General features: G+C 39.1%; 1 protein-coding gene across 1 annotated transcript; it reads right to left on the bottom strand.

Annotated features, from left to right (window-relative positions):
* Window positions 1-9,873: 9,873 nt before the first annotated feature.
* On the bottom strand, window positions 9,874-12,850 carry LOC143612106 (B3 domain-containing protein Os01g0234100-like). Its single transcript, XM_077086172.1, has 6 exons — window positions 12,827-12,850; window positions 12,561-12,641; window positions 11,630-11,764; window positions 11,327-11,539; window positions 11,156-11,240; window positions 9,874-10,636 (listed from the first exon to the last, which is right to left on the bottom strand). Exons 1-6 carry the CDS (start codon window positions 12,848-12,850, stop codon window positions 9,945-9,947), a joined length of 1,230 nt encoding a protein of 409 aa, XP_076942287.1. The 3' UTR covers window positions 9,874-9,944.
* Between the last annotated feature and the right edge of the window lie 1,237 nt (window positions 12,851-14,087).

The following is a 14,087-nucleotide window of genomic DNA, read 5'->3' as shown; positions in this document are numbered from 1 at the left end:
CTTGCCACTTCTAACACGTTCTACCTCTACTTGTCTACAACACACTTCCTAGCATTTACATAATAAGCATGTCACATTAACAATCATACACACATAATAACGAGATATTATAAGGGTCTGGTCCCTAACATCACAGATATTATAAGGGTCTGGTCCCTAGTTTTCGAATATTAGAAGGGTTCGATTCCCTCTTCATTACTATACAACCATACATCATACCTCGAGTATTATTAGGGCTCGGTACCCTTTTCGTAACCATACAACCATACGTTATCATTTCTTTCTTTTATCATCTCTATCGTGTTCATACACATAAACATACATAACATACTTACCTTATTCTTAGCGCTGCAAACTGACAGCACGTGCAATATCCGAAGATCGTTCACGCACCATCAAGCAATCATTCATACATAACATTCCTACCTTATACATAGCTTTACAACCTGACAGCACGTGCAATATCCGTAGGTCGTTCACGTACCATCAAGCAATCATTCATACAGTTCACATTATCCATATAAGGCATACACTTATCTCTTAGGATAAGTGTATTAACTATCACATTGAGTATGCACACAGCCCCGAAAACATAACACATAAGTGGGGCTAGAAACTCACCTGAATTCTGCTTCTTTCTCTGGTAGCTGTAAATCCCTTCTTTAACTGAGCTCGGCTAACTGTACAAGTTACACGTATCAATACTCGCCTGACCTAATCTGGTGGCCTAGTATTAGCTTACTTTAACTAATCGCTTTATAATTTATTTTCTAATCAAACTTGGCTTTAGGCGAAGTTAACCCTTCGGGCGAACTTAGCTTCAGGCGAAGTTAAACCTTAGGCGAACTTGGCTTCAGGCGAAGTTAAACCTTAGGCGAACTTGGCTTCAGGCGAAGTTAAACCTCAGGCGAACTTGGCTTTTAGGCGAAGTTAAACCTCAGGCGAACTTGGCTTCAGGCGAAGTTAAACCTTAGGCGAACTTGGCTTCAGGCGAAGTTAAACCTTAGGCGAACTTGGCTTTTAGGCGAAGTTACCATTTAGGCGAAGTTGCCATCAGGCGAACTTGGCTTCAGGCGAACTTATCAGGCGAACTTGGCTTGCAGGCGAAGTTCATCAGGCGAACTTAGCTTGCAGGCGAAGTTCATCGCTTGAAGGCGAAGTTGCCCAGATGAAGGCGAAGTTGTCGCGCTGCAGATCTGTTTGCCCATAACTCCTTCGTTTCTTAGCCAAATAACTCGATTTTGGTACCCACGGAATCGTATGGTCGGCGCCTACAAATCCCAACCATCAAATCGGCCTAAAATCGACGTTTTAGGGGTCCGATTTGGGCAGTTTGGGTTTCGGGTCCGGTTAACCCATCCAATCCTAACCATTTTCAGTAATATTAGCTTTGCGGGATTAGTTCTTACCTTACCAACTCAGATCTATCAACAAATCTCGGGTCTCGGCTTCGAATCTTGATCGGTTAGAATGTGTGTGTTTTGAGTGTGTATGGAGTGTGTGTTGGGGAGTTGGTGAGAAATGAAGATATTTTGGGATTTTGGGGGTATTTATATCCCTGAAATCCCATTCTCATTTAACCCATCTCAATTAACCCAAGTCCACAACCCGCATCCATTACCCAACACTAGCCCGACCCATACCAACTCCTATTATATTATTTATTTCCCGATAACCCGAGTAAACTTCCCATCTATTAATAAGTAATGTAATTAATATTACCTTTGAAATTTCGGGATGTTACAAGTCTTCCCTCCTTAAAGAGGTTTCGTCCCCGAAACCTAACTTATTCCCTATAAAAGGAAAACTTCTTACATATACACGTTTTATAGAATTGCTTTCGCTTTCTGAGTTACCCTTCCTACTTCCGACTTTACAGCCATCGAATGGTGGTCATGTGTTTTAGCTATTTAAGGTAGCTTGTCCATGAGACCCTCGATGCACCAAGACTCATCTCATCCTTCTAAGGGTTTCGATTAGTACTTTTAACACTATTGTCTAAAACAACATTTCACCATAACATAATAATCATTCTTAACCAAACTCAAAATAATTACACGCCCCAGATAAACATAAGTTTTAAACCTTAACACAAAACAAGTTCTTAAGCAAAAGTAATTTAAATAAACCATTGCATGAGCAATTATTCCTTCATCAGGTGTTCCTCTCTGCAGTTTCCCAAAGTCTTCATCCTTTCGCACCTACCGCCCCTGATTCCTTGCAATCCCTAGCCATGTGGTCAGCTTTTCCGCAATTGAAGCACTTTGGACGATCAGGGCATTCTCGAGAATAATGCCCACTCTTTCCACACCGATAGCACCTGTCTGTCCCAGTCTTACATTCTCCCTGGTGCACTCGCCCACATGTCTTACACGCATCCTTGTTCCCAACCTTGGCCTTCCTCTCATCAGTTGTTGTCACCATCTCGCCAGACCGCTTAGCAGAGGTAGCCCATTTCTTCTCATTCTTTTCTCCTTCATGTCCTTCCTTTGGCTTCTTGCAATCCCTTGCTAGGTGCCCACGTCCTCCACAGTTGGGACACCTATGGTAATCATCACATTCCCCAGAGGAATGTCCTGCTCTTCCACACCTGTAGCAAACACCTAATCCCTTTCTGCACTCTCCGGGGTGTCTCTTCCCACATTTTTCACAAGCAGTGAACCCCTCTTGCCTTGCCTTCTTTTTGCGTGGATCCACCTCATCGGCTTCCTCTGGTTCTGGAGTTGGGTTCTTTTTCTTCTTTTCCCCCACCGTTCTTGCTCCCCCACAATCCCTAGCTAAGTGACTCGACTTACCACACTTGTAACACTTCTGGTCCTCGGTGCATTCACGGGAGATGTGCCCCTTCCTCCCACATCGGTAGCACTGATTCGGACCAGCCTTGCATTCCCCCAAGTGCATTTTTCCGCACACCTTGCATGCTTCCCTTCCTGCCATCTTAGGTGTCTTTCCCCCTGCACGCCCCACGACGTCTCCAGCTCTTTTAGTTCCTTTCCCCTTTTCCTCATCTTCCACTCTCACATCATCCGCCGCCAGATCATCATAGACCATCTCCGCCAACTCGACCGCAGACTCAAAGGTGACAGGTTTGCTTGTCCTGACTAACATGCGGACTCTCTGTGGTAATCCCCTCACGTAACACTTGATTCTCTTAGCCTCAGTGTTCACCATGTCAGGTACCAACCTAGACATGCGGTTGAATTCAGTAGTATACTCACGATGTGTCAAAGTCCCAGCTTTCAAGTTTAGGAACTTCATCTCCGCCCTTTCAACCTCGGCGTCAGCACAGAACTTCTTCATCACCAGGTCCTTTAGGTCATTCCATTCCATTGCCTTGATCTCTTCACGGGTCTTCCTCTGCTCCACACTCTCCCACCAATACATAGCCTCATCTTCAAATGATTGGGTGGCATAACCGACAGCTTGGTCCGGACGGCACTCGCTAATGCGGATAACCTTATCCATAGTGGTTATCCATTGGAGAGTAGCGATTGCGTCTCCCAACCCAGTCAGCTTCGGCGGGTCGCATCCTTTGAAGGACTTATAGCTGCACCCACCTTGTCCTCTTCTCCTATCATCGACTTTCACAGACTTATCCTCGCTCGAGGCCCCTCTTTCTCCTTCCCCAACCTCCTTACCATCACCCCCTGCCCCTTCAGCAGTTCGCTCTCGGCTTCCAGCAGATCCTTCGGGATTCAGGTTCTTCACTGCAGCAACTACAGCTTGAACAATGGCTGCTTGAACTGCAGGGCTAAGTTGAACTTCTTCGTTGTTGTTCTGGTCTCCTCCAGCTGCGCTTCCTTCATCATCGGTGTGGGAAGCTTCTTCTACCGAGGGTTGCCGGACAACACGAGGCCTGCCACGACGTCCAGTGCGACCCCCAGTTTCAACAAATTCTCCAGCTCCAGCCATTAGTATTCTAAAGGGGAAAACACAAACATCGTCACTCAAGGAACCGTTTAGTACAAGGATGGTAAGGCTAACAGGTAATAACAGTGGCCAGTTGTGATTAGCTGATCACGTTACTTTCCGTGTCCTATACACTTCCTTTTATGAGTCTATTCGTGCTGGTTCTACTTAAGCAGTTAGTCAAAGTAAACAATCAATTATTCCTATCCCTGCCGTTCACATATCTTTCCTTTCTCATTAACATATATCATTTAATCATACACCTTACCTTTACTGATCTTGCTTGAGCGACACATGGCATTCTTGAACTGGCATCTTCTTTCCTTTCTTACTTAAATCCCATTTTCTGTTCGAGTCTAAGCATGTAGGATGCTTAAATCTCTCGAACTTATGCTCTGATACCAACTTGTAAGGCCCCGAACCCGGTGCCCTACTTTAGCGTCGGATTTACTCATAAACACAGTTCTTACAAATCAGAGTTTATTAAAACCTTTCGCGGAATATAAAACGTCAATCATTTGTCACAAAACATTAAATCTTTTCTTTGATACCATAACACAAAACTTTATATTTAAAACATCTTTACTTCTTTCTTCAGATGCCAGCCGTTCAATCCATGCCGTGTGTCATCCTCATGCTAACTCTGTAATCAGCTCACCTGCGTGCATACTAAAAGTCAGCTACGCTGAGTGAGTTCTAGTTAATCAAGCAACTTATCATACAGCCACTTCATACAATATTTACGTATCCGAAGACACATAGTCCACTGTCTAACATGCCACTGTTTAACCACTTAACTACCCCTATAGCTTAACCTCTTAATTACCCCTACCGCTTAGCCACTTGTGCCACTTTATGCCACTTATGCCACTTATGCCACTTTATGCCACTTTGCCACTTGTGCCACTTATGCCACTTGTGCCACTTTAATAACGTATAACGTTATGCCACTTTAATAACGAAAGCACGTATAGGCTTACCCTACCACGTACTGTCGTTATGCCCCTAACACTCTTACTAAACTTGCCACTTCTAACACGTTCTACCTCTACTTGTCTACAACACACTTCCTAGCATTTACATAATAAGCATGTCACATTAACAATCATACACACATAATAACGAGATATTATAAGGGTCTGGTCCCTAACATCACAGATATTATAAGGGTCTGGTCCCTAGTTTTCGAATATTAGAAGGGTTCGATTCCCTCTTCATTACTATACAACCATACATCATACCTCGAGTATTATTAGGGCTCGGTACCCTTTTCGTAACCATACAACCATACGTTATCATTTCTTTCTTTTATCATCTCTATCGTGTTCATACACATAAACATACATAACATACTTACCTTATTCTTAGCGCTGCAAACTGACAGCACGTGCAATATCCGAAGATCGTTCACGCACCATCAAGCAATCATTCATACATAACATTCCTACCTTATACATAGCTTTACAACCTGACAGCACGTGCAATATCCGTAGGTCGTTCACGTACCATCAAGCAATCATTCATACAGTTCACATTATCCATATAAGGCATACACTTATCTCTTAGGATAAGTGTATTAACTATCACATTGAGTATGCACACAGCCCCGAAAACATAACACATAAGTGGGGCTAGAAACTCACCTGAATTCTGCTTCTTTCTCTGGTAGCTGTAAATCCCTTCTTTAACTGAGCTCGGCTAACTGTACAAGTTACACGTATCAATACTCGCCTGACCTAATCTGGTGGCCTAGTATTAGCTTACTTTAACTAATCGCTTTATAATTTATTTTCTAATCAAACTTGGCTTTAGGCGAAGTTAACCCTTCGGGCGAACTTAGCTTCAGGCGAAGTTAAACCTTAGGCGAACTTGGCTTCAGGCGAAGTTAAACCTTAGGCGAACTTGGCTTCAGGCGAAGTTAAACCTCAGGCGAACTTGGCTTTTAGGCGAAGTTAAACCTCAGGCGAACTTGGCTTCAGGCGAAGTTAAACCTTAGGCGAACTTGGCTTCAGGCGAAGTTAAACCTTAGGCGAACTTGGCTTTTAGGCGAAGTTACCATTTAGGCGAAGTTGCCATCAGGCGAACTTGGCTTCAGGCGAACTTATCAGGCGAACTTGGCTTGCAGGCGAAGTTCATCAGGCGAACTTAGCTTGCAGGCGAAGTTCATCGCTTGAAGGCGAAGTTGCCCAGATGAAGGCGAAGTTGTCGCGCTGCAGATCTGTTTGCCCATAACTCCTTCGTTTCTTAGCCAAATAACTCGATTTTGGTACCCACGGAATCGTATGGTCGGCGCCTACAAATCCCAACCATCAAATCGGCCTAAAATCGACGTTTTAGGGGTCCGATTTGGGCAGTTTGGGTTTCGGGTCCGGTTAACCCATCCAATCCTAACCATTTTCAGTAATATTAGCTTTGCGGGATTAGTTCTTACCTTACCAACTCAGATCTATCAACAAATCTCGGGTCTCGGCTTCGAATCTTGATCGGTTAGAATGTGTGTGTTTTGAGTGTGTATGGAGTGTGTGTTGGGGAGTTGGTGAGAAATGAAGATATTTTGGGATTTTGGGGGTATTTATATCCCTGAAATCCCATTCTCATTTAACCCATCTCAATTAACCCAAGTCCACAACCCGCATCCATTACCCAACACTAGCCCGACCCATACCAACTCCTATTATATTATTTATTTCCCGATAACCCGAGTAAACTTCCCATCTATTAATAAGTAATGTAATTAATATTACCTTTGAAATTTCGGGATGTTACAGTCTAGGGGCGGCAGCCCTTAGCAGGGTCCAAGGGGCAGAGCCCCTAGCTGGGGTCGAGCTGCCAGGTCAGCTTGGAAAAATTTTATTTACATAAACTGTCTTAACAAATTTTCCATTAGGTTTTTAATTTATTTTCTAATCGAACTTGACTTTAGGCGAAGTTAAACCTTAGGCGAACTTAGCTTTAGGCGAAGTTAAACCTTATGCGAACTTAGCTTTAGGCGAAGTTAAACCTTAGGTGAACTTAGCTTTAGGCGAAGTTAAACCTTAGGCGAACTTAGCTTTAGGCGAAGTTACCAGCTAGGCGAACTTGGCCGTAGGCGAAGTTAAGCTTTGAAGGCGAAGTTAAGCTTTGAAGGCGAAGTTACCAGTTTGCAGGCAAAGTTATCAGTTTGCAGGCGAAGTTGCCCAGTTCGTAGGCGAAGTTGCCCAGTTCAGCTACGGGTTTGGTTTTTATCAAGCATTTTGGCGATTTTAATACCCTTGTTATGGTTCGACATCACCCACTAACGTTCCCTAACCATTTCGTTCGTATATATATATCCCGTATATACTATAAAGCTTGGATCTTTAAGCTTAAGGACATTCAATAAAACATAAACTTTAAAGGTCAAGAACATACCTTTTGTGCTCGTTTGGATCTCGTTTAACTTGTTTAATCACAACTAATCGTTTACTCTCTCTCGGATCTTGCTCGTTTCTCTCCCTCGGCCGCCGGCCGTATATGGCGGTGTGTGGTGTGTGTGTGTTTTGGAGTGTGTAGAGATTATGATGGAAATGAAACGAGGGTTTAGGGTTTTAGGTTGGTTTAGGGGATATTTATATCCCTTAAAGCCCATGGACCTAAAGCCCATTCTCATTTAACCCATCTCAATTAATCTAAATCCATGATCCGTTCTTTACTCGATATTAATTAATTAATAACGCGGAAATCACTAAACGTAACTTTCTTTATTCAACATTATAAATTTTAGGATGTTACACTACCCAAACTCAAACACTATAATCCAAATTTTAAAACAAAGACCAAAACTATAACTTAAACGATAATTATAAAATAAAATAAAGATAATTTTGATCTCCTCCAAGCCACCCCATGAAACCAACCTATCCACCCAACAAGTCGATGACGCATATCGTTTAACAGTTATGAGATAGTGAATGTAAGGGTGAGTTTGTAACTTTGTGTGATAATAATAATAATAATAATAATAATAATAATAATAATGAATGACTGGGGCCAGCCGCAGAGGGAGGGGGTTAGGCTCGTCATGTAAGGTAAAAGGCGCGGTTTGGTGTTTTTGAATGAAATGTACAGATAGGACGGGATATAACACGTTTTGTAATAGATAATATGTTATATGATCATATGGAGTTAGTAATATGTAGTTGCTTGGATGTTTTTTTTACTTATGGTGGTTGATTTTGATTATACATTATTTTTCGGGTACATTCGAAGGAATATTATTTGTTGCTCTATATGGATGTATGTTATCACATCCGTTGCCATATACAAGCGTGTAACATCACATTTGTTGCGCGTTATATGGCTATATAACAACAGATTCACCACTCTATCGATCCAAGCGTATACCATCACATTCGTTGTCCTATATGCTCTTATGCTAACAAATTTATACTAATCAAATTACATTGCATATGTTGATTAGTAAGATAGAGGGTATTCATTTAGAAAAATGGAATCATTAATGATTCTATTAGTGAGAAGATTAATTTGTGAGAAGATTAATTTGTAAGGATTCTATCGAAAACTTTTGATACATTTTTTATATAATCATTTCATTACAGTACTAAAGCGATTCTTGGGTTAGACGGCATCCTTCCTGCCGGGAGAGCGTGAATGTGAGTCCACATCGACAAAGTGTGTTTTATTTCAAGTACGAAAATATACTATTCGGTTACAAATCCGTGGGTGAATCTCCTTTAGCTAATACAAAGTAAAAAATGTGGCCATCCAGCAGTTTCATTTATTGGCAGGTTTTACGGTGTCACAGTGTCACAAACATGTAGCTTCCATATATTAGGTAAATACCGTCATTTTTTTTTGTCTAAATGTAGCTTCCATATATTAGGGACCAACTGGATGGTTTATTTTATCTGTATAATTAACAAAAATAATCTATAGATTTCCCATATTATATATAGTTACTTAATACAAAATCAGAAATTGTTTGAGCAAAATATACACTTTCATATCATACAGATATAACAGTATGTTTAAAGTAAACCAGTCTCATCAAATAGATTAACATGGCTGATATAAATCGATTAACGTTAGATCAAAATTTTTGCGGGGATGTGCATGGGAACTCATTAAATAGACTACAATGACCTGACTGTCACAAAATTTTGGAGATGAAAAAACATATTAGCAGCTTATGTAATTTGCAGTACAAAATCATACCAGCAAGCATATATTAGGACAGCAAAGACAATATGCAAAACTTGATTTGTATTTTGGTACCTGAAAATAGTTGATAAAACACAACAGGTATATTTTAGGATAACAAAAATAATATAGCAAGACTTGATAGGATTCTTTCGGCCGCAACGCATGGGGGGGGGGGGAGATCTACTTATTGAAAAGAATTAATACGGTAAAAGAAGCATAGATGGACTGATAATTGTAAAATTGAAAAAAAAATGTACAAACTTTAAATAACAACAATGCTAGTACAAAATAGCCTTGTCAAAATTGAAAATCTAACATATATATATATATATATATATAAGGAAATGTATTTTAAGAATATGTTTGGTTGATTGATTACGGTGGACGGTATGGAGCATAGATGTTAATCGTATCTAACTTGTTGCAAACAAAATTTTGACACGTGACCACGACCTCTTCTCAACTAGAACATCATTAATCATGTTGCATCTAGACCAAGTATACTGGAATCTAGGACTATAACTTAAACATGAACACAACAATTTGCTGGAAAACGACCGCAATTCCAAACTTGGAAAAAAAAACTGAAACTCTCAAATAGGAAACCAGGATGGCAGCAGGAACCGGAACCCTCAATATATATACAAGCGATACACCCTAGAGAAACCTATCTTCGGCTCGTAGCCTAAATATAAATAAACCCTTAAAATACAATACTAAATAACATTTAACAAACACATTTTCTCTCATGCACGAAATATCATAAAACAACACAATATATTACATAAATCATACAACTTGTTCAGCATCATGCTGATGTTAATTTAAACTTTCTATTTTCCACAATATTTTTGTCACCAAGGTGCATTAACCTCATTATCCAAGATTGCTTCAAGATTCTCGCCCTTTCGCTTCAAAGATTCAATCTCGTGATCAAGATTCTTGATCACTCCTCTAACCGCGTGCAGCCTTTTACTCAGTGTCTTCTCGTTCTCTTGAGCTTTCGCGCGTACATTCCTTTTCACCTCCAAAAGCTCGTTCGGCTTAAATAAAATCCCAACAATCTTGCTGATCCGAGCTCTTAAAAACCCGACTTTCATTCCCAATTTTTCCCAGGACTCAAGGGTTTTATCCCATGTGTCGAGATCATCATGAGCAGTATCGGGTTTACAAGCTCTGATCGCATCAGCGATTGTAACGGTTTCATGAATGATCCCGGCTGTTGCTTTAGTATTCAGACCTTTTAAGAGGTTTTCATGCAAATATGCATTTTGACTCTTACATAAATCATAGTATTTGATTATGAAGTTTTCTGGTATTAAGGAATCCAGTAATAAGCCATCCACAACGATGCTGAAATCATCGATACTCTTGACTTCTTGGAACTCGAGAACCGATTGTGCGAATCTGAGTCCTTCGGGAGCATCTGCTTCATGATCACCTCCTGGTTGATCATACACTACCAAAGATTGATCTTCAGCATTTTCTTGATTAGTCTCATTAGTTCTATCAAGAGTCCTCAAGCTCGATTCGGGTTGATGCAGATCTGATCAAGTTCAAATAATTAGATTATTGTTAACATGAGGCACAATCAATATTTAAAGAATATTTTTTTAAAGGGAAAACTTCCATCAACTATAACCAAATCTTCCACTAAAGTTGGTTTTTCTCTTCCTTTAAGGTCACTCGACTTTCATTAGTTGTTCGAATCTTGTGTATTATTTCATAAATGATAGATCTTTTTAATACTAAGCGAGACAAATGAAACATATATGGATATTGACAACTGTTTAGTGATTATTTTCACTAAATAATAACCAAGTTAGGAAATAGTAATCAAGATTCATATATGTTTAACATTTATAAAACGTTACGCGAGACTTGAACACCTGATGAAAGTTGAATGATTTTAAAGAAACAATAAAAACTTCGAGTGACTCTAATAGTTTAATGGGACATCTAGAAAAAATGGTTACTATTCTGCAAAGTTTACTATCTAAAAGAACTTTTTTTAACTCGTCCCGTTTCAACCCAAACCCGCCAATATGTAAAGTAACTTAATTACCTGCATTCATTTCATTAGGAACCACATTTACAATTTCAAGTGCTCCATCAATATGTGGATTATTTTCTCTCCTCACAATATAAACCTGCAAACAACAAATGCAAAAGATCAAACCTTTATGTTTCCTTCTTTTATTTATCCTTATAGCATGATAATCGAAATCGGTCATACGGTCACCTTAACTTTCCATTGCTCAATCAGTCGGAAAACCAAAGCGTCTCCTTGGCGCAACTTATGATCGATTACAAACCTTTGCCAACCACTACCGAAATCACCTTTCTTGGAAAGGAATTTTATTTTAAATTCTTGATCATCTTCATCCACCAAAAACATTGTTTCATCTTGTTTTGGCATAAATTCATCACGAAATTCCTTCGGAACTCCCTGTAATATCATATATGTATCACAAATAGGATTTAAATATATGATTAAGTGATCATACTTTTATCATAAGTTAAGGATTAACAAACTTACAAAACAAAAGCATGAGGTAACATGTGAAGCACACAAAGACTTCACAAAACCCGGGAACTCGATAGGAAGGCTTGCTGAAACCTCAACGGCTCGATTATAAGCAGCTTTTTTTGATTGAGCATCACAAGTTTCATCCTGACAAAACACATATAGTGTTATTATTATTATTAGGCAAGTACTTGTATCTATGAAACCCTAAAAACATGTTCAGTGTTTTATACCCTAATAGTGTGTGTTCATTCTCAGGGATTCATATGACTATTCTACTTCTTAGTTCTAATTGCTTAATTTATTTATTCTACTTATTCTATAAATTTTAAACTTTTCAATTTCTTTTCAACAACACTATTTCTACAGGTTTTTGTTTGATCAATGTCAAGCTCGTTCGATTCTACATGTTTTTTTGTTCGGTCGGTTTTTGTTCAGTTCTACAAGTTTTTTTTCGATCGTGTCATCTTTGTTCTCAATATAGTATTTTTATACTTTTTTTAGTTTTCTATGTCAAATACTCGAAACCCCTATTTTCCCAACCCATTAAAATCGAATCTCGGTTAACATATAACCCAAAAAAATCCGAACCTAATCAACCCAACACGATAAATCCGAAACCCGATAAAATCCAAACTCGATCAACCCAACCAGATAAAATCCGAACCCGATTAACCCGACCCAGTCAAATCCAAACCCGATCAACCCAACCAGATAAAATTCAAACCCGATCAACCCAGCCAGATAAAACCCAAACCCAATTAACCAAACCTGAAAATAAAACCCGAACCCGAAAAAACCATGGGAGATTCAGATCAGGATCGGATTTCAGTTCTAGATTTAAAATTCTCAAACCCAAGGAATCCAAACCCCAAAAAAAAAAAGAAATGTGTTCGACAGAAATGTCATGAATGAAACCAAAACTAAAAGAAGAGGATCTCACTCTTATAACTGTTCTTTTCGGCTTCGGAGCTTTGATTTTCTGAGCCACTTGCATACTTTCCATTATCTTCTTCTGAATTCTCTGCAAAGAAATTAAACAAACACACATAAAATTAATAATTGCACCTCACCAGAATCAAAATCAATCAACGGTGACTACCTTGTGTGGTTGTGATGAAATTGGGAGAGAGATTATGATAACAAAATAGTGAGGAGATGGGGTTTTAAGCATGTTCAAGCATAAGAATTTGTGCATAATAATATTACGTTCAAGCATGTAATATTGTGCATAGTATTATGGGAGATGAATATCTGATTATGGAGCCAATTTTTGAATAATTAATGAAAAGATATGGAGGGATTTAAAAAGAATAAAATGGTAATTTTAAATGTGAACGCTTGTATCTTCATGTTTTAAGTGTAATAAATATAACGGTATTATAAACGTCGCGCTTTTTCCTTATTTAATATGGGCGTGGGTATCGTCTGTACGCTACGTAAAAATCATCATCATCATCGTACTCGGTATATCCCACCAATAGCAAAGCTATGGTAGAGTCTGAGGAGGGTAAGATGTAGACAGTCTTACCTCTACCCCATAGGAATAGAGAGGCTGCTTTCGGTGAGGCCCCGGCTCATCGCTACGTAAAAATGATTATGGGTTTTCAATGTTATCTATATAAATTGGATTATGCGTCTGGTTTAATTGGTTTATGTATGGAATCTCTCTAAAACGTTGGCCTTTACGTGGGAGAGATGGAAATCTATTGGTTTGGATTGTTTCATAGTGTAGGTTTTTAAAATAATAAAATGCTATTTTAAATGTGAACGCTTGTATCTTCGTGTTTAAACTGTAATAAATGTAAGGGTAATATAAGCGTCATGCTTTTTTCTTATTAAACATGGTATGGGTATCATTTGTACGCTACGTAAAAAGGATTATGTGTTTTCAAGGTTGTCTATATAAAATTGGATTATGTTTCCGGTTCAATCGGTTTAAATTCATGAAGTTTATAATTAAAAAAAAAAAAGAGAGAGAGCTGAAGCAATTCATGTCTTATCCTCACTACAATGTGGGTTGTATGGAAGACACGGAAAGGGATGGTGTTTGAGCATAAAATGGTGTCTTTAGTGAAGGCGGTTGAAGATGTTAAGCTATCATGTGTATCTTTGGTATGGAATCACTCTTAAACGTTGGCCTTAGCGTAGGATAGATGGCAATCTTTCGGTTCGGATTGTTTCATAGTGTAGTAGTGGTGGTGGTGATTGTTTGGTGTGCAGGTATCTCTAAGGGTGTAGTTATGCTACTTCCTTGTTTATATGTTTATTATAAATTCTTTTGTTTGTCATCCATAAAAAAAATATTCAATTTGTAGTAAGCGAACCCTAATATAGTTTTACACATATAGTACGAGTGTGAAACATACAAGACACATAATATAGCGCTATGTAAGTCGATAAATCCAAATTTGATGTGTGCATTAAGTGGCGGTTCCATAAAATCTTCTTACAGGGTCGGAAATATTTT

This window comes from Bidens hawaiensis, unplaced genomic scaffold (genome assembly GCF_021521415.1).
Source record: "Bidens hawaiensis isolate Kalapana, Puna unplaced genomic scaffold, B.hawaiensis_p1.1 tig00033210_1, whole genome shotgun sequence".
Classification (NCBI taxonomy): domain Eukaryota; kingdom Viridiplantae; phylum Streptophyta; class Magnoliopsida; order Asterales; family Asteraceae; genus Bidens; species Bidens hawaiensis.
This window is presented reverse-complemented; position numbering and strand designations above follow the sequence as displayed.

Bases quoted from the DNA above. Each gene is read 5' to 3' on its own strand.
- LOC143612106 (XM_077086172.1), bottom strand. From the start codon at position 12,850: ATGCACAATATTACATGCTTGAAC. The intron at 11,540-11,629 runs GTAAGTTTGTTA...ATGATATTACAG, and splicing joins TTACCTCATGCTTTTGTTTT to GGAGTTCCGAAGGAATTTCG. The intron at 11,241-11,326 runs GTATGACCGATT...TGTTGTTTGCAG, and splicing joins AATGGAAAGTTAAGGTGACC to GTTTATATTGTGAGGAGAGA.